The sequence below is a fragment of the Bemisia tabaci genome, chromosome 10, assembly GCF_918797505.1.
Source record: "Bemisia tabaci chromosome 10, PGI_BMITA_v3".
NCBI classification, from domain to species: Eukaryota; Metazoa; Arthropoda; class Insecta; order Hemiptera; family Aleyrodidae; genus Bemisia; species Bemisia tabaci.
This window is the reverse complement of record NC_092802.1, coordinates 37778667-37800457: the sequence shown is the minus strand read 5'-3', so window position 1 is coordinate 37800457 and position 21791 is coordinate 37778667. Positions and strand designations below refer to the sequence as shown.

The window sequence follows — 21791 nt, the reverse complement described above, 5'->3', positions numbered from 1 at the left end:
ATAGCGTCTATTTTACTTGTCCTATTATTTCTAATATTTTTCAGTTTGTCTACTTGATACAAGATTTTTGTGATGTTACGTGCTTGGACAGCCAAGATTGTTGATGCAAAATATATCTTGGAAACTCTCATAAATAAACGAATAAACCAAAACAATACAAACTAATACAAATTATAATAACATCATGAGTGCAGGTTCAGACTGCACCATTAATGGTGGACCACTGAACTCACTAAGAATTAAACCACAACTTATGTTTTTCCATCAAAATTTTTAGTAAAATCAGTTGGACATAATGAGAATTGATGGATAATAGAAAGAAAAGTTACTCCACTAATACGTCTCAAAATTTCTGCATTTTTTATATTTTTTTACAAGGAAACTAAACAAAATTTCAGCCTGGAAATCTTGCTGTTCACTGCCGTAACACCTAATGAAATTCTCAGCAAAACCTAAGAGATGGGAGATATTAATAGTTTTCCTTCAAAAATAAAAATGGAGTGAATAGAGTAATAAAATCATTGCAAACGGAGATGCATGCTTCTTGAGGTCAGCCATCGATGTGTTGCAGGCACTTAACTAAATCAGGCGTTTTATCAAATACCTAGGCAGATAGTCAAATTTAGACATTTTATGAAGTTTAGGAAAATAAAACTCATCAAATCTACAAACTCTCCTTGTTCTTAGCTCTCCAGATACTCCTCATATATGTCAGTCTAAAGTCAAACGTCAGTCTAAATAAGAATATATCACTATTTGCCTAGGCATTAGGCTAAATGCCTGATTTGACTATTTGTCTACGTACGACAGACACATTGGTTCATCACTATAACGGTTTGTATTTCCTTGACCTCACCACACTCTTCTAGCTTTTCTTAAAAATATTCTCCTTTTGAGCACTGAAATATTTTACAAATAAACACTAAACCTGTTGATTCCTCACCATTAGTTGTTAAGGAATCGTTACTTCCATTCTTCGTCAAGAATCGACGGGCTTTCTCCCGTGTAGTTCTTGATTCGATAGCCGATTCACTGTTGTAGCTGCGTTGGAGGGCTGCAGCTGCGTTCCGCTGTGCTCGTGGGTTCTTCAGTTTCTGGAAATACCTTTCTAGTTTTGTCCTATCGATGACATGCAAATAATATGAAACTGGTTTCCCTGTCCAAGAAACAGAGCCGCGCAGCGGTGCCATCTCGGACACGTGCATTATGGTGCCGATGTCTGGAAGCAGATAAAATAAAACTAACATTAGACCAAAAAATGAATGAAAAAGGTGGTTACCTAAAAGAAATGTATTCCACTCCACAAATGCACCTTGATTTTCATCTTTCTGACAAAAATGGGAACCCATTTTCTATAAATCACATTTTCCTTCAACACTCAGTGCTACTTCAAAAACTCTAAAAACCCGATTCAGATCTTCTTGAGATAATTGCGTAAGACAAAACTGTTGGAAAACTTTGGAGTTCTATGCAGAAATTTTTTTTTATTTTTTATTTCAACTCGGAAGAGGGAACACTTCCGGTATAAGCATTACTGACGGGCCCAAGCCAAAGTCAGTAATACACACTATACTGCTTGACTACAACTGACTTGTTTTCTTATTATTAAAATTGTAATTTTATTTATTTATTTGTTTTTCTGCTAGGCACAACGGTATACAAAACATGAATTACAAGCTGACTTACTTTTAAATAACCTCTTTTGAAATACTTAAATCGAGTACCATACCATACTTACTAATACGAATACAAATGATAACATCGATGCAAAAATTAAAAACCAATAATTCCTTTCCTGGCAGTAACTGCACACTGGATCTTAAAAATGTCCAAAACTGCACATTCAAAATATGTAGTCTCCTCTAAAAAGTCAATAACACTAATTCGAGATGCATTATATAATACTGACTGAGTAAAGTAGTGGTCACTTCTCCAGGATGGTTACATATTCAATTCCATAGATGCCAAAATGTATTTAAAATTATGATTTTGCAGTTGATCATAACATTTTCTTAGAGGTCCTCAGATTCACGATCAGACGAAACTAATGGAAAAGGAATTGGTGACCACATGGGCATCAATCATTGTATTACAAGGTGTCTAGCAATTTTAAAAGAAAAATTCCCTTACATTTCCTTGATTTCCCTGACAAAAACGGCCTAAAATGGGGAAAAAAATTTAAAATTCTCTGACAGACGGAGAAAATAATTCATTTTCCGAAAAATCTGTGTTTTTCTATTTCAATGACGATTCCCTGACACAAAAATCGCTTGTGCGATAAAATTCCCTGACATACTGAATTTTAGCGGACTCCCTGACGTGTTCCCTGATTTCCCTGACACACAAAAAAAAAAAAAAATTCCCTGACATTTCTCCGTTTCCCCGGTAGCTAGACACCCTGCATTAGATTCTGAGTGAGGTTAAATTATTTGTACAAAATAAAAAGAATCTTTCAGCTGATTAAGGAAAGCTGACAGAAAATAATGGACCACTAGACAAGGTACGAAATTAAGCATTCTGATACACGTTTCTTCACCAAAATTTAACGTAGGACACGATTTGTGCAACGAAAATTACTGAAATGGACTATGAACCAAGATGTTTAGTGGCTCTTTATGCGTGAATCCAAATCGCCCGCTCATGAAAATACTATGGTCTACGTTCGTCAGATCGCTTACTAAACGTTACCTTGGCAGTCTCTGCGCTACAAAAATATGGCACTCTCAATCTTGACTCTTTGGCTCAGCTATAGCAACTTGTTTACACTTTAAACAATGAAGGGTGGGAAATGAATAATGCTCGATTGAGAAGCCTGCCAAAACCATTGTAGTGTGCGATTTGACTCATGTAGAGTATTGTTTCTTGTGACCGGGCAATTCAATTTCGGGTACCAAAGTAAAATTAAAACGTTAATACTAATTCTAATAGTTCTGATAGGTCACTGGTCACCAGAATGAGTAAAGTTGTTAACTCTGTGCCACTTGACCTCTTTAATTCTAGAATCTGTAATTTTAAAGCTGCCACAAAGAGGACATTCCTTTCTGATCTCTCTGGGTAATCAATTAATTATTTTGTTGTAGTTGTGTCACTTTTTGACAACTTTCTATAATTTGTTTCTTTATTATTGTACTATTGTTTTTTTTGTTTTTTTTTTAAACCTTATTGCCGTCTTGTTGTGTCTTTGTTTTGTTATAATGTTTAGCAAATGGGTCTTTATGACCCGTTGGAACTGTAAATAAATAAATAAATAAATCTAATTCAGGATTAATTTCAGTAATTTTTGATGCAAGAATGGTGTTTTCCGTGAAATTCTGGTTAAGAAACATGTATCATAATACTTAAATTCGTACCTTGTCTAGTGGTCCATTCCAATCTTTACTTGAAAATATTCTAAGATAATATGTGTCATACCTGATAGATTCCTGTCCGTGATGCGGAAGTTGAGGGGACAGAACGACTTAGACGACACGATGCGAGCACCATCTTTCAAGTCTGCGAAGCGTTCTTTCAACATGTGGTCTACAGTCGGTCCGAATGCAAAATTGTTGACGAAAACTATCGTAGCACCTACTATCTTCTCCCGATGTTCCTCCATGAGGAAGTCGCCTTTGAGCAGCCGGTACTCTCCGTACTTCTTCCCGTACCAGCCCATCCATTTGCGAAAATGATGGTTCATCTCCTCGGCGTATTTGGAGGGGACATCCGCTTTCTCGACGCCGAAGCAGATTTTACAGGGTGTCGCAGCGGCCATCTGCAGGACGACTTGACCGACGCCGGATCCGAGATCCACGAAAACATCATCTTTAGTTATATTGATTTCGTCGATCATCTGACAGATCAGATCGAAGGATGTCTCACCATAAACCTGGAAAAGAATACAGAATGGATGTCAAAAACAAGTAATACAAGCACAAAATTCACTGAAATCTGCACAATCGTTTTCATTAAAAATAAGTTTAATAAATTAAACAAATATTTTTTGGAATGATGTCACTCATCATTAACATCAGGCTCAGCATCTATAGGAGGGTTTCCATAATTTCTTTGTTTTCCGATTCCCTAACTTTTCCTGCACTTTAAGATTATCGAATTACCCGACACCACCTGCCTCTTCAACAATACTTCCTCTCAGATTTTCTTTTTATTTCCTTTAGCTGACTTCCAGTAAGCATTCCTCGCAAAATTCCTTGACTTTTCCTTTGAATTTCCTGACTTTTTCAGGTTGATGAAGAGGCTTCTAGACAATGAATGGACAAAAGCACTACGCAACATGTTGCCTCTTCAAAGAAAACGAATCACAAGAAGGGGGGTCAGAATATCGACTCCTGGACAAGATATAGGTGTTTACAAAACTAATATTGGTTAAATGGCAAAAATACAAATGACATCATTTTGTATAATCTAACTTCCATTTGATCTATATGTTGAAGAATAATTGCTAATATCTCGTTCAGAAGTTGATTTTCTAAAATTCACGCTGTGTGAATCGTTTCCTACATGAACTTCAAGGTGATTCATTAGGCTCAAGTGACGTGGTCGAACTGGCATGCGATATATCGCATCGATTAGGTCAAAAATCTCGGCAGATTTTGAATTTTTGGTATAAAAAGGACGATAGCCCCTGCGCATAAGCTTAAAGTATCATTCTAAACCCAAAAATCGGCAAAATTCAGAGAAATGAAAGCAAAATAGTGTTTGGAAAAAAACCTCGCATTCGATTCAGCTATCGATTTCTGTATCGAATGCGAGGTTTTTTCCAAACACTATTCTGCTTTCATTTCTCTGAATTTTGCCGATTTTTGGGTTTAGAATGATACTTTAAGCTTATGCGCAGGGGCTATCGTCCTTTTCTTACCAAAAATTCAAAATCTGCCGAGACTTTTGACCTAATCGATGCGATATATCGCATGCCAGTTCGACCACGTCACTTGAGCTTGACGAATCACCTTAAGAAGGGACAACAAGTGACTTATAACTGGATTGCATTTTGCAAAAAGGAACCAAGAGCATTCTAATGTTGCTAGGATTGTGCAACTTATATTCCTCACAATAAAATTACCAAAACCTTGCAAAAAATTAAATTAACTATAGAAATTTTCGTATTGACTTTATAGTTTATTGGGAGTAAAGATAAAACTTGTTTAGATGATCAGTTTATATTTGCAAGGTAAAAAAAGTTGCACAATCTTAACGACGTTGGAATGCTTGTGGTTCCTTTTGGCGAAATACAATCCAACTCTAGTTCAGACCATGTTCAGTGGCCCTATCCCTGATTTTCCAGGTTTTCCAGACTACTGAGAACCCTGCAGTAAAAACCACTTGTTAGGAACGAACAAGTTGAACTCAGTGACAATTTTGCAGGTTGGCAACGCTGTTTTTCTTTCATTTAAATCCATCAAAAATATCGATTTTAGGTGCGGCAAGCCACATGGCCAAGAATCGATTGTTTTACCCACATTCAAATGGAGGCAAACATTGGTACCAACTTTCAAGAATCGCCTGTATTGAACTCACCTCCGGTGAAAACGGCTCGTATTGGTTTAATTTGTCCGGATCTATGACTGCTTGATTGTAGACTTGTTGAAGAATATGTCGGAGCAGGCCTCGAGAAGGGTGTTGGCTCAGTCTTTGTAGTGAGGTGCCTTTCGACTGCAACAGAAAAAGAACACGCTTTCGTAAGAAACATTGTGAGTGATAGCAAAACCTGACAGAAAAATTAGGAAGTGAAGGTGCAGATGCTCCGCTAAATGCGGGCTAACGCCTTCAGCTCACCCTGATACCGCACGCTTTGCCGCAGAGTTAGTTTAGTTGCGTGACCAAACCGAACCTAACTTACAAAGGAAGCTTATTCAGAAAAGTGGTAAAGGTGCTCCGCGCGATTTGAACTAACGCCTTCAGCCCACCCTGATACCGCACGCTTTGCCACAGAGTTAGTTTAGTTGCGTGACCAAACCGTACCTCTAAATTTAAAAGATTGAGCTCATCTTTCATCTCCGAGTTGGTTCTAGGAACTTCGAATAGACAACGTAGTGTATGCAACGTAAGCTGCGAGGAGAAATTCTCAATTCAGGGTTGCCACAGAATTTAGAAAATGAAAATTCCTGACATATTTTGGTGAAATTCCCTGACAACAGAAGATGCAAAGGCAAATGGCTAAGAGGACATAACTGAACATAGTTTTCAGGCAAACTTTGTAGTTCGAAACCTCAAACTCATTTCAGAAAGTAAATAAAGAAGATTTAAAAAATTATCCCTGACATATTCGTCATTTTCCCTGACATTTCCCGTTTCCCTTGACTCTTTAAAATTTCCTGACATTTCCCGATTTTCCCTGACTCTTTAAAATTTCCTGACATTTCCCGGTTTTCCCTGACTCACTGGAAAAAAAACACATTGGTTCTAGAGTCCAGACTCTTAAAAACATCGACAAGAAAAATACCCTTGATTCAATCAGATTTAAGCTTAAATCAAGAACCAAGCCTCTTAATTTGAGCGGATTTCCTTTTGATTTAAGCTTAAATCCGATTGAATCAAGAGTCCTTTTACTTGTAAATGTTTTCAAGAGTCTGGACTCTAGATCCAATGTGTTTTCTTCCCAATGCTGTGGCAACCTTGATACTTTTCTAGCACCTCTATTCGACGAAAGTAGGAAAATTAGAGAATCGATATATCGCCAAGCACACCACGCCATTGGTCATTACCGCGGCACCGGGAGTTGGGACTGGCCGGTGATTGAAGTGAGAGTGATAGGCGGGGGGGGGGGGGGGGGCGGAGTGCTTGACATAACTTATCACTAAACGGGGCGACGGGCGAGGCTATGATGAGATTCACGCTTGGGAAAGGGAAAGTGATCCCGACAGAAAGCGAAAGTTGAAAAAAGTCGCCGCCGCCGTTCCTATACGGCGGCATCGGGCAGGCGCCAGCTTATCATCGACTGGGCATCTCTCCGCATAAGTTTCCCTCTCTTCTTTCGATCCCTATTAAATCCCTAGCGAGGAAGAAGAAAAATCCCTAGATTTCGCTATACATCCCTAAATCCCCAGATCTGCTCAAATATCCCCCAAAAATCCTCAGATTTTGCGAAAAAACCGCCATTTTTAACGTAGAATCATGACGTCATTCGATATACATAATATGTGCAACATTAAAATCTGATTGGCTCTTAATTTGAGCGGATTTCCTTTTGATTTAAGCTTGAATCTGATTGAATCAAGAGTCCTTTTTCTTGTCAATGTTTTCAAGAGTCTGGACTCTGGATCCAATGTGTTTTTTTTTCCCAGTGTATAAATTCAATACGACACTTGCCGAAGTAAAAATGTGTTGCAAGATTTCAAAATTTTATTGCGAGGAATATAAGTTGCACGATCCTAGCAACACTGGAATGCTCTTGGTTCCTTTTAGCAAAATGCAATTCAAAGGTAGATCCTCCATTGGTATCTTGGCGATGGTGGAAGCCTTTACTCGAGTCCATAACGTTTAAAAGTTTGTAATTCTGACGATTGCCGCCAGGGCAGGAACATTTCGGACACCGACGTACTGTATCAACCAGTTTTACGCGCCGATGTAATCCATCAAACCGTAGTCATGTGCACGCGCAGAAATGGTCCAGTTACACGATCAAATTGAGCCATCAAATTGAAGCTCTGATTGGTGGAAAAAGACCTGAGGTGAGGATGCGACCAATGAGAGGCCCAATTTGATGGCTCAATTCGATCGTGTAACTGAACCTCAAGAGAACTATCAGCCGCGCCGATGGGGATGAAAAGTTAGCATATTTTCAAAACGCGTCCGGATTTTTAAGAATTTCTTTTCTCGCAAGAGAGTTAAAATCCTTGTTTTTGAACTTGATGCGTTGCGGATAAAATCTAAATTATTCCCGCGTCCGGATTTTTAAGAATTTCTTTTCTTGCAAGAGAGTTAAAATCCTTGTTCTTTAACTTTACAAGTTTTGAATAAAATCTAAATTTACCCCGAGTCCGGATTTTTAAGAATTTCTTTTCTTGCAAGAGAGTTAAAATCCTTGTTCTTCAACTTTACACGTTTTGAAGATAATCTAAATTTTTCCCGAGTCCGGATTTTTAAGAATTTCTTTTCTTGCAAGATGGTTGAAATCCTTGTTCTTTAACTTTACAAGTTTTGAATAAGATCTAAATTTTTCCTGAGTCCGGAATTTGAAGAATTCCTTTTCCGGCGAGAGAGTTAAAATCCCCGTCCTTGAACTTTTTTCTGAATACAACTAAATTTTTTAAAATGAATTGATTCGAGTAAATTTCTTAAATAATTATTTCCAAAAATTTCATGTTGTCCAACGAACTCTCGGACGATCGTTGCGAGCTGCGAGCGCAGCCCCTGAAAAATCGTTGAAATCTCATGGAAAACGAAATCACATTTTGCGTCTATATTTTGTTCTCTACATTCAGCTCTCTATGTTCAGTTCTCTATATTTAGAATAAAGAAGAAGAAGAAAGAAAAAAAAGAAAGAAAAAAAAATTGCATCTCTGAACGACGCCCGACCTAAAATATCCACCTGCAGTTGACAAGGATCACGGCGCTGCGCCGGCCGCCTCGGCAACACCGCGCGTTCGGGACTCCAGAACGAGGGGTGGAGGGGGGAGGTGCACACGTCTGCACCCGCGGGGCGGGGGGAGCGAGGGGAAGGAGGGGCTCAGAATCAAGTTCACTGACCCGCTTTCGGTACTTCGGTTGACATTCGCATCATTTTACGAGTTTAAATGCGCCTCCCGCCCGCGGCGCGGCGCACAGAGGATCGAATCAATACGAGAGGTCGGACAAACTTGGTAAACTTTCAACGCTTATAACTCCGATTATATAAAACTTCGAGGTTCTTCAAGTGATTCCATTGGTTTCCTCGTGAGAGGAAGGTCTCGAGGCATCCCTTAAACTTTGAATGGAGATGTTGCAAGTGTGAGGAATTTGCGATTTGACTGTTGATTCTAAAGTAACAGTTCGCGAGAAACACGATGGCGCCACTTGTTTTCTCTGAAATCAATTCCCAAGCTCAAAAAAAGACAAACAGCTCTACATCAAGACAAACTCTCCATGCGAAGATAGGGAGCAAATACATTAGCAGGGTTGCCGTGTTTTCAGTTTTAGAGTCCTCAAATAAAGTGACAGCCCTGTCAATGTATTTGCTCCCTATCTTTGCATAGAGAGTTGGTCTTGATGTAGAGGCGGACTCTCAGGATAGCGTGGGATATCCCCTCCATTTTGGCTTCAACTTGAGAGCTTTTTTTGAGCTTGGGAGTTGATTTCAGAGAAAACCAGTGGCACCATCGTGTTTCTCGCCAACTTTTACACAATAATTAATAGTCAAATCGCAAATTCCTCACACATGCAACATCTCCACTCCGTTTATATAAAACTTCAGGTTCTACAAGTGACTCCATCGGTTTCCTCGTGAAATTTTCTTCTCGAAGCATCTCTTAAACATTGAATTGTGACGAAATTAACATCAAAATGTGCAGAATTAGTCAAAAATTTAATGTCCGACCGCTCTGTTTGACTCTCATCCACTGTGCGACGCAGCCTTGCGTGTACAGCCCCCCCCCCTCCCCCCTCCGATCATTACCGAACTAGCGAAGAGTAAGGTGAGGTTTTCATTGTGCACTTGAGTCGACGGCGGGGTAATTCGGGAACAGAGTCCAGCGGAAAGAGAACCGAGCACCCGATGGACTACATATGGCCATGTACATTTTTTTTTTTTTTTTTTTTTTTTTTTTTGAGACCAAAAAGTTTATTATTTGAATTACAAGTTATACAAAAAGACGAGCTATGTGCCCCTCTGTGTTGATAGACCTTAAAACTAGTATTTTAGACTTATTTTTAAAAGGCATGAAATTAAGCTGTTTGGAGACATAAAGAAAATCAGGTAGTCTGTTGTGAAGAGGTCTCGCCGGAATTACCAATAGGTATACCATCGGCGTGGGGGGGTGGGGGTGGGGGTGGTTGGTCTGGGTGGAGGGACGGCTGCTGGTTTGATTTCAATCTTAGGACTTTCTCGATATAAGAAGAGATGTGATTCCAGTTGTCTTGCGATGAAAGAAGAAGATCTTGAGTTGAGGCGAGAGTAAAAACAGCCCCTAGAGAAGCGTTCAGCAAACTGCGTTCCGAGAGGAAGAAAGAGCAGTGGTAGAAGGTGTGCTCGGGAGAATCTCTACTATTACAATTAGGCATAGGGCATAGGTCATCAGGGGTCAATTTAAACCTGTGAAGATAGTCCCGGAAATTCCCGTGACCACTAAAGAATTGAGTTAGGAAGAAATTTGTGTCACCAAAGGGTCGATGGATAAAACTGCGGAGGTCAGGTATGACTGATTTGAACCAGACATCGGAATCCGTCTGGCCTTCCAGTCTTGTGACCCATTTCTCAACAATGTCAGATTTAATGAGAGATTTTGGCTCACCATCATACTGCCTACATCTAGACTCAATATAGAGATCGGACGGGGGAATGCCGGAAAGAACATCTAATATGTTGTTGGAAACAGTGCGATAAGCTGCACAGATACATCTCTTAAAAGGTCTACAAGTTTTAGTAATTATGTTACGATACTTAGCGATCTTAGTGACCTCAGCCCAAACGGGCAGACCATAAAAAAGGGAGGAAAAGACAGCGTTTAAAATGAGCTTACGCTTCTTGAAGGTGGGGCCTCTGATGTTCGGCAGCAGGGGTAATAAGGAGCAATGAACCTTCTTAGCTTTTTCGCAGGCTTTAATGACATGATTTTTAAAGCTGAGGTTTTTGTCTATCCAGAAGCCAAGATATTTTATCGAAAGGGAGGGCCTGATGAGGCAACCGAGTACTCGAAAGGAAGCCCTGCTCCACCTCTTCCCGCCTCCGAGAAGGCAGGCCTCAGTTTTGTCAGGCTCCAGACCAAGTCTCTTAGGCCCAAGCTCCTCGTTTATCTCAGCCGATACCACCTCAGAAACGGCACGCAATTCCGGGATAGTGCTGGCCTCAAAAATGACAGAGAGGTCATCTGCGTAACCCAACTTTTCGCATCTCACGGAGTGCACCTTTTCGATTACCGAGTCATAGCAGATGTTAAACAAGAAGGGACCTAGAATTGAGCCCTGCGGGACACCGGAGGAGACCGGGAAGGAGAAGGCACCATAGGTAATTACCCGATCCGAAAGGTAGCTCTTGATTATATTAACCAAATATGCTGGGGCGTTTTTCCCCTCAAGAGATTTAATGATATCAAGCCATGAAAGGGAATTAAAAGCATTTTTGACGTCAAGTGTTAGAATAGCTAAGGCCTTCTTCCCCTTGACGTCGTGCTTTCCTGCGTAAATGTCCCGGAGTTTATTAATGACATCCAAGGTGGAGCGGCCATGTCTAAAGCCGAATTGCCTCTCAGAGAGAGGGTCCGAAAGGGAGGTCAATCTAAAGAGAATAATGTGTTCAAAAACTTTTCCCAGGCCATTTAAAAGACATATAGGCCTGTATTTCTTAATTCCAGCCTTTTTTGATTTAGGGAGTAGAAAGAGGATGGCCTCCTTCCATTCGATGGGGAAATGACCAGTTAACAAATAATTATTTGGGCCATGAGCCATGAGCCATGTACATGGAACTACTATTTCCGGCTGCTTTTAGAAAGATTGTAAGAGCCATTTGGACGTATTTCTACCAAACAGACCTATGTGCAAGTGAGAAATATGGGGTGTGCTCGTTAGTTCTCTTTGCGTAAGAGTGAATGAGAATAATAAAGCGCCAGTGACGTCAGTAGCAACGAACGAGCGCCGGCACAACGGGGAGGTCGTTGGAGGGAGTCTTTAACTCATGAGCCCTGTCCACAACGCTCTCTTGCCCTGCCCGCGGCTCATGACTGCCGCATTCAGTTGCCACATAGGTCTGTTCGATAGAATGTAATATCCCGCTTTTCCAATTCTACAAAAGGAATCACGCCCACTGACCACATTGCTTCTTATCCAGCTTCGACGAGCACACCCCATATTTCTCACCTCCACATAGGTCTGTCTCGTAGAAATACGTCCATTTGATTCCCCGTGCATGCAGGAGCTTATATGAATGAGCCACAAAAAGCAGTTCCTCCAAGGTGTCTACTAAATCAGGCTGGCCAAAAATCAGTACTTTAACAGTGCTTTTTCAGTACATTCCCAAGAAATTCAGTACCTTTTCAACAGAAAAATTTATGCGATCCAGATGATGCTTCAATTGATTTTTGTTTTGCAAAAAATCGAATGGAACTAACCAGATGATGACCGATGAATGACGGGGTGAGTACACAGAGGGCATTGGTTCCTTTATACATGTACACAATTTTACGGAAGAGCCATAAAAATCAGTTCCTGATATCAAAATGGAATTCAAAAATGATCTAGCGCGTTGATTTCCTGCTCAGAACTGTGGTGCAGATGGTCCGCACAATGCGGCCAAACGCCTTCAGTCCACCCTGATACCGCAAGCTTTGCCGCAGAGTTAGTTTAGTTGCGTGACCAAATCGAACCTAACTTGCAAAGGAAGCTCATTCAGAAAAGTGGTAAAGATTGCTTTACGTTCGCCAATCTGAACCAACGTGCAGGTGCTCAGTTCAGAAATGGTAAAGATGCTCCGCGCGATTTGGACTAACGCCTTCAGTCCATCCTGATACCGCACGCTTTGCCGCAGAGTTAGTTTAGTTGCGTGACCAAACCGAACCTTTAAATTAAAAGATTGAGCTCATCTTTCATCTTTGAGTTGATTCTAGGAACTTTGGATAGACAACGTAGTGTATTCGATGTAAGCTGTGAGGAGAAATACTCAATTCAGGGTTGCCACAGAATTTAGAAAATGAAATTCCCTGATATTTCCCTGATTTCCCTGACACATTTTGGTGAAATACCCTGACAATTGAAAATGTGACGGACGGTTAAGAAGACATAATTGAAAATAGTCTTAATGGAAAGTTCTTGCTCAAAATCTCAAACCCATTTCAGAAAGTAAATGATGGTGATTAAACCAATTTTTCCTGACGTTTTCGTCATTTTCCCTGACATTTCCCGGTGTTCCCTGACTGTGGCAACCCTGTTAAATTAAGGACATCCTGTGTTGCCAAATTGCTGGATCCACCCCCGTCTTCCAAATCCCTTCCGAAAAACATTCGAAGATCATAAATCCCTTGACCTATTATGATACCTACCCTTACCCTTTCATCCCAGCTTCAATTAAAACCTAAATTTCTTTCCAATTTCAGATCCCTTCCAAGGCCGCAGTATCCCCCGGATATAAAGCCTAAAACAACATACAAAAAAAAAAAAAAAAAAAAAGTTTGAAGACGGTCGGAAAGCCCGATCCGAGGTGCGCGCGAATCGGGCAGCGGACGCACACTCGACGGACGGGTCTATCGGCTTTAAGAGGACCTCGGATTAGCATGCCGTGCCCGCGGAGTGACCCCCCCCCCCCCCCACGTCGCGGCGGAGAGAGGGGGCAATGCAACTGTGCCGCCGCCGCGGGAGGGGGCAATGTTTTGGTTCCCCGCCCGGCGGCGGCAACGCAGCCCCCCCCCCTCCCTCCCTCCCGCCGCCCTACGGACGGAGTTCGATGTTCCGAGCTTCGAACGTGACGTGGGCGAGTCGGTAAATATTTGGGGGTGCCTCGGGACGCGGACGATGGTCAGGAATTCGTGTTTCCTCGAGAGGGTATTCCCCGGGTTATTCCGAGAGCGGCTCTCCTGGGAATACTCCCGAGCTTCCAGAATAACCGTCGAGCTCCGAACGTGGATGACCTATAAATATTTGAGGAGATCTTTACGCAATCCTTAAGCCTGACGTCAGAGGTAAACGGGTTTTCCGCGATATTTCGGAGCAATGCATCTTTCTCTCCGCAAGCTGCGTTGGGAAAAACTGGAAAAAACACACTGGATCTAGAGTCCAGACTCTTGAAAACATTGACAAGAAAAAATACTCTTGATTCAATCGGATTTTTGCTTAAATCAAGAATCAAGCCTCTTAATTTGAGCGGATTTCCTTTTGATTTACGCTTAAATCTGATTGAATCAAGAGTATTTTTTCTTGTCAATGTTTTCAAGAGTCTAGACTCTAGATCCAATGTGTTTTTTTTCCAGTGTGCGTTTGGAAATCTCAGGAATGCTATATTTAGAAAATGAAATTCCCTGACTTACCCCTGATTTCCCTGAGACATTTGAGTGGAATTCCCTGACAAATGAAATGGACCTCATTTTGCGATAAGGAACCACTATTTCTGGCTCATTTTAGAAACAACATATATGTCATTCGTTTCCCTCTGCAGAAAGGTGCTTTTATGGAAGAGTCAGAAATAGTGGTTCCTAATGGCAACATGTAATCCAAATATGCAACATGGCAAAAAAGACGTAATTTGAAATAGTTTTCAGGCAAAATGTGTCGTTCTAAACGTCAAATCCAGTCTAAAAAGCTAATAAAGGTAATTTTACAATTTTTCCCTTACTTCATATGATTCCCTGACATTCCCAGGGTTTCCCAGTGCTCCCCGACTGTGGCAACCCTGAATCTACTGCCAGATTCCAGACTTTTAAAAATTCGACAGAAGAAATAATTTTGTTTCAATCGGTTCATTGCTTGAACCGAGAATCAATCCTCTTAATTCGAGCGGATTTCCTTGTGATTCAAGCAAAAATCCGATTGAATCAAGAGTAATGGTTATTGTCAAATTTTTTAATAATCTGGAATTAGGATCGGAGAGACTTTTATATGCGAGTCGAACTGACGGCGAGATTTCACGTCCAAAAGGCAGCCAAAAGTGACGCACTGGCATGATCAGTTGGTACGCGTAATGTCCGGTGTCACTGGACGACCAGCGAATCAGCGATTACGAATCAGCAACTCTTCCCGCTCATTCATCCTCGGTGACGTCACGTTGTGCCATGACTCACGTTTATGACGTCAACGTCGCGTCTCCTTTTGGACTCGACCCAGTGGCCTTCAACCATGATTTCTATTCCAAAATTTTTAAGTCACTGGAAAAAAAAACATCGGATCTTGAGTCCAGACTCTTAAAAACATCGACAAGAAAAAGTACTCTTGATTCAATCAGAATCTAGCTTAAATCAAGAACCAAGCCTCTTAATTTAAGCTGATTTCCTTTTGATTCAAGCAAAAATCCGATTGAATCAAGGGTATTTTTTCTTGTCAATGTTTTCAAGAGTCTGGACTCTAGATCCAATGTGTGTTTTTTTTTTTTTTTTTTCAATGTATATCTCTTCGTGAGCACTATCCGTCGAAATAAGTTGGAGAAAATCAAAGAAATCATCAATGAATCCGTTGTGACGATAACATAATGAAAGCGAAGATACGACGAGATTCCAAAGATTGGATGCGTATTCTGCCGTGCTAAGGAATAACGCCGTATGAACATTCGAGAGTTGCCAAATTTCCCTCGATAAAACATGCATTTTTGACGACATTCATACATATTTTCCCTTGAAATTTTCGGATGTTTTGGATTGAATTCCGTACAAAATTGTCTGAAAATTTTGGAAAATAATATTCGCAATTCTCCCAGTAAATTCGGTATTTATCGGAGGAAACTTGGCAACGTCTGAAGGCTCATACGGCGTTTTTCCTTAGCACGGCAGTATTAAACACACCGCTTTTTACGAAAAATATTCATAGGATCCGCGAACAAATCGGCAGCAAATCCGGAGAAATTCGGCAACGTTCCGATGTTCATACGGTGTTCTCCTTCGCCGGGGCAGACTCACCGTGAGGAATATATCTTGACGACAATCTGGGAAGAGAAATGCGGAACCGAGGAGGAAGAAGGGTACTTTAACATGGAGCACGCGTCGGGAACATGGTTCCGCCTCGATCCGTGCTCCTGGGAGGATCCTCCCAGAGTTGCCAACTCGTCGGGATTCGACTGCGCCAAAGAGGGATTTAGAGTCCCTTTATACTGAGAGTCAAGACAATGTGAATCCATTTCTGATTGGTTCCCGTATTTTAGGCCTCCACAGTGTCACACACGGGAATAAAGATTACAGTTTCACCGATTGCAAAGATTATAATCTGGAATGGACCGGGGAATTACGGGTTCGGCAAGGAACAAACGGAATGAGGGAAGGAACGAAGAAAGGAATTCGAGAATGTGCCGATCAAAGATTACGAAAAACGTTCAATTTCTGTAATCTTTATTCCCGTTTGTGACTCCATGAGGGGTGTTGTCTTGACTCTCAGTATAAAGGGACTCTAGTGGGATTCTCTGCCGTGCTAATTAAGAACGCCGCATGAGGCATCAGGCGTTGCAAAATTTCCTCCGACAAATCCCAAACTTACGGGAAAAGTTCGGGAAAAAAAGGAATACTTCTCCTCCAGATATTCTCAGGATTTCGTTCATAATTCGATCGAAAGGCTCTGAAAATTCCAGGGAAAAATATTCATAACTCACTTCTTAAATTAATATTTGCAAAGGAGAAATTTGACAACATTCGAATGCTTATGCGTCGTTCTTACCAGAGTTGCCGCAGAATTTAGAAGATGAAATTCCCTGACACATTTTGGCGAAATTCACTGAAAATTGGGTTATATTTTGCAATAAGGAACCACTATCTCTGGCTCCTCCATAAAGGCACCTTTCTGCTTGGGAAAACCAATGTCACATATGTTGTTTCTAAAATGAGCCAGAAAAGGTGGTTCCTTATTGCAAAATGTGGTCCAATTGAAGATGTGACGGATGGTTAAGAAGATATAATTGAAAATAGTTTCCGGGCAAAATTTATTGTTCAAAATCTCAAACCCATTCTAGAAAACAAATGAAAGTGATTTTAACAAATTTTCCCTGACATTTTCGTCATTTTCCGGTTTTCTCTGATTTATAAAAATTCCCTGACGTTTCCCGGTTATCCCTGACTGTGGCAACCCTGTTTTACTTCACTGGAGAAAAAAAAAAACACATTGGATATAGAGTCCAGACTCTTGAAAACATTGACAAGAATAAATACTCTTGATTCAATCGGACTTTTGCTTGAATCAAAACGAAATCCGCTTAAATTAAGAGGCTTGGTTCTTGATTTAAGCTCGATTCTGATTGAATCAAGAGTACTTTTTCTTGTCGATGTTTTTAAGAGTCTGGACTCTAGATCCAATGTGTTTTCTTTTCCAATGCAAAGGAGAAATTGGACACATTCGAATGCTTATACGTCGTTTATACCAGGGTTACCACATTAGAAAACCACAAACAGACCACAATTTAGAAAATGAAATTCCCTGACACATTTTGGCGAAATTCACTGACAATAATTGAAGATGTGACGGATGGTTAAGAGGGTATAATTGAAAATAGTTTTCTGATAAAATTTCTTGTTCAAAATCTCAAATCCATTCTAGAAAACGATTGAGAGTGGTTTTAACAAATTTTCCCTGACATTTTCTTCATTTTCACTGGCATTTCCCGGTTTTCCCTGACTGTGGCAACCCTGTTTTACTTAGCACGGCAGTATCTCGAGACTGATTTCGAAATCTTGCAACACTGCGGAGCGCGGATGGGAACCTGGAATCCGGACCACTTCCCGCTTCTTCCACACACCCGGAGCCAGGCACACCTGCCGAAAAGCGAGTCTGTTTGCACAGGATCATCCCGGGACTCACCTCGTATCAGCTTCGTATTCTTGGCAGTTTCTGAAACGACTCCTTTCCTTAAGAGGCCCCATATGGTTTACGGTATCATACAAATTAAATATCCCGACTTCCAAAAAGGTAAAATTGCATATCCACGAAAAATGAACTCTTTTCGGCTGATTCGGAGACTTCAACGCACGAGTAGAAAAGTTGGATGGGGCGAAACGTGTGATACGACTATTTCGACGCCCAAGATGGTAAAATCGCATAGCCACAAAATGAAGGAGAACGTGAACTCTTTCCGGCTGACTCGGAGACTTTAACGCTCGAGTAGAAAAGTGAGATGGGACGAAACACGTGATACAACTATTTTGGCTTCCAAGAAGGTTAAATTGCTTATCGACGAAATGAAAGAGAGCTCTTTTCGGCTGACTCAGATGAGATTTTAACACATGAGTAGAAAAATTGGATGGGATCCAACGCGTGATACAACTATTTCAACTTCCAAGAGGATAAAATTGCACATCCACGAAATGAAGGAGAACTCCTTCTGGCTGACTCAGAGACTTTAACGCATGAATAGAAAAGTTGGATGCGGCAGAAACATTTTAACTTCCAAGTGGGTAAAATATAAACAAAATGAAGGAGAATGTGGTGTGCTATATTATCCCAACTATTCGGTTCATCAGACGTAACTTGATCGGTTCGTGAACCAAACGTTTGATTCGTAACCGAATTTAAGAAGTTAAAAGTTTATTCGTTGTAATGAAAGAAGTTCGGGTACACGGGTCGAAAAATTGGTTATATTCCGGGAATTGAACGATCAACACACTGATTTTTTCAAAAACTTATGACGAGGACTTTAAGATTTACTAAAATCAGCGCTAACGCACTGTTATTTACAAAACTAAGGGGAAAGCGTTGGACTTTTGAAAACATTACGAGAGCATTGGCTCTCGATTCAGGCAAAAACCCGATTGAATTAACAGTATTTTTCCTTGTCTTTGTTAAAAGTCTAGCCTCCGGATTCAAGAGTCTTTTTTCCAGTGCGCGCCAAAAAATGCGCCTTGAAATGCGTCCAGACAAAGAGCACTCGTTATCGTATCTGAGACGCAATTCCCGCTGCGGGTAGCGACCGGCCAGACGAAGAAATGGTTCCTCCACAGCTGCCAATTCCTCCTAAAACCCGCCAAAACAAGGAAAAAGCACGTGGTGTTCGAGTCGAAACGACGATACCCACACACCCAACCCATACTAGTACTCAAAACGAAAACCGAAGGCCGTAACCTCACTTTCTCCGTCACAAAATCCCGAAAATAAAGGAATTCATGCCCCCCCCCACCACCGCTACCTCCGCAGTGGCGAGACGTGAGCGATCGATTATCGATATTTCCCCATTCGAAATTTCGAAGCCTTGGTAAAGGATCGATTAATAAGGAGTTCATTACAAACATACCGTTTACCGACCCTTTCCTAAAGGTTTAAACGGCAGATCAATCGATACATCGCAAAGCACGCCACGCCACTGCTGCCGTGCTAAGGAAGAACGCCGTATGAACATTCGAGAGTTGCCAAATTTCCCCGGATAAAACATATATTTTTGTCGTAATTTGTGTACACTTATCCTTCAAATTTTCAGATATTTTAGATTCGGTTGCGAACAAAATAGTCTGAAAACTCGGAAGCAGAATATTTACAATTTCCCCAATGAATTCGTATTTTATCAGAGGAAATTTGGCAACGCCTGGAGGTTCATACGGCGTTATCTTCCTCAGCATAAGGAAGAACGCCGTATGAACCTCCAGGCGTTGCCAAATGTCCTTTGATAAAACACGAGTTTCCTGGTAAACTTATGAATATTTTCTTTCCAATCTTTAAGATAATTTTGCTCACGATTTCCCCTAAAGTTCCTGAAAATTTCTCGGAAAAATATTCATAACTTTCCTCAAAAATGAACATTTTACCGGAGGAAATTTGGCAACTCTCGAATGTTCATACGGCGTTCTTCCGTAGCACGGCAGGAGTGGGTGAAGACGGTGGCGGAAGACGCGGCGAGCAGGTGACGAGCAGAGGGCCCCGTTTCCGTTAGCCGAAGGAGAAAGATGGCCGGAGCCGGGGCCCCGGCGCGGCGCGGCGCGGAGGGTCCCCCTCGCCCCCGCCCACCTGTGGCCCCCCACCGACCCCCGGCAGTCGCGTCGTTGAACTCCTCTCAAGACTGGACCCGCGGCCGCATTGCCGGTCTTAGGGTGCCCGCGTCGGATACTGCCGTGCTAAGGAAGAACGCCGTATGAACATTTAAGAGTTGCCAAATTTCTTTCGATAAAATGTTTATTTTTGAAGAAAATTATCAATACTTTTCCTAGAAATTTTCAGGAACTTTAGGTGAAATTGCGATCAAAATTAACTGAAAAATTAGAAGGAAAATATTACTAAGTGTACCAGGAAATTGGTGTTTTATCAAGTGAAATTTGGCAACTCTTGAAGGTTCATACGGCGTTTTTCCTTAGCACGGCAGGATAATGTCCGAATTCGCGGGTTTTCGGGGCAATTTGGCGGCGGGGCCGGGAGGGGGCCGAGCACTTGATTGCCAGGCTATTACGAAAAGATCGGATTCCCGATTCGATCCCCGGCCGCGACGCGACGCGACGAGGTGAATAATCGGAGTAGAGCACCTTTTGTGGGAAGACCAAGGCTGCGTTTTGTAGTCCTGCACGGATGTACGGAGGTGTTCGCTGCGATTGCGATGCGGACGGATTTTCCGAGGTGCTCGACGATTAGTCTAGGAGAGGAGTATTATCACGCGGTTACGTAAAGCGATTTCCCCGCGGGTCTCTAGTATCTTGTTAACGCCACAAAACCTACTTGGGTCAGAAAAAAAATGAATGCGTTCCAAGCATACGCACTTTTACAGAAAAAAAACAAGAGGCAAAAAGATCGTTCTTCCACATTATTTTCATCGGTCGAAGTTAGTGTTCGAAACTCACCGTTGAGTTGCAGGAGCCATGTGGCCCATGAAGCTCGATTTGTACGGACCATTGAAGATTTTTTTAGGGGCAAAATTTACTTTTTTCCTAGGTATTACAGCGCAGTTAGTGAAAAGTTAGAATCCGGTGTCGTGCGTCGAAATTTCAAAAATCGCCCGACAGAAAAATTAGAATTTTTTTGGAGGGGAGGGGGCAATTTTTAGGGGACAAATTAGCGCAGAGCCTTCATTTTACAGGCGCCATGGCCGATTTCTCAGGCGCATTTGGCGCGTTGGCACCTGGGAGTTTCGAACACTGCTCGAAGTGACGCACATTAGCACTGGTTACTAAACCATGAACTTGGATGAAAGCAAGGTGGAAGAAACCAAGGGTGTCACTGCCGCGGTGGATGACGTCATTAACCGAATTTTTCAAAGCGTGATATCTCGGTTAATATTGAACGTAGAGAGTGGCTGTTTGGATAGATCATATTATTTTTAACTGATCTACAAAAATCAAGCATAGCGACAAGATTCTGTGACCAGCGCCAACGCAACTGACCCATTACACAGGGTTACCACGGAATTTAGAATATGAAATTCCCTGATTTCTCTGTCGCATTTTGGTATAATTCCCAGACAATTTAGGACAGGCCAGATGCTCCGGACATGCTGTGAGATAGTTTTCAGGCGAAATTTGTTGTTAAAAACGTCAAACCCAGTTTAGAAAGGAAATAAAGGGATCCTGATAATTTTTCCTTGAAATTTTAGCCATTTTCCCTGATTCTTTAAAATTCCCTGACTTTTCCCGGTTTTCCCGGCATTCCCTGATTGTGGCAACCCTAATTACAATGCTAAAATCGGTTTGCACCATTTTTAAACTCGTGCGGCTTGTAAACACCGTGTTTTTAATAAATCCTGTTGCTGCCTGGTTTCCCCAAGATACCGAAAATCAGTACAGCATGTCTACTATCCCGAGTGCTCTCTGTACCTCGTTCTGTCGGCAACAATGCGTACGGACCGAGCTAGGATCGTTGCTCTCTGAGTCTCTGGGCAGCCCGAGGATGACTCCACGCTCCCGAGCGCGCGTCGATGCCGCAGCCTCCGCACAATCACCATCATCGGACCTTCCACGCTGAAGCGGCCCTACGCGACGACGAAACGGCAAACCGGTGATTGACCAACCATATTTGCCGGCGATACCGGTTTCGTTGTTCTCCGGTCCGGGATAATCGTGCCCATCGTCGTCCGAGTC

At 41.7% G+C, this 21791-nt stretch overlaps 1 protein-coding gene across 3 annotated transcripts in view; it reads right to left on the bottom strand.

Annotated features, from left to right (window-relative positions):
- The window catches only part of gpp (DOT1 like histone lysine methyltransferase grappa), a 135023-nt gene that overhangs the window by 35931 nt on the left and 77301 nt on the right, over nucleotides 1-21791 (bottom strand). For all 3 annotated transcript variants that reach the window (XM_019056541.2, XM_019056540.2, XM_019056542.2), the window contains exons 5-7: nucleotides 5515-5649; nucleotides 3412-3865; nucleotides 944-1219 (exon numbers count right to left, since the gene is read on the bottom strand). In XM_019056541.2, the coding sequence (XP_018912086.2) occupies nucleotides 944-1219; nucleotides 3412-3865; nucleotides 5515-5649 (865 nt within the window). The remainder of the gene's footprint in view (nucleotides 1-943; nucleotides 1220-3411; nucleotides 3866-5514; nucleotides 5650-21791) is intronic.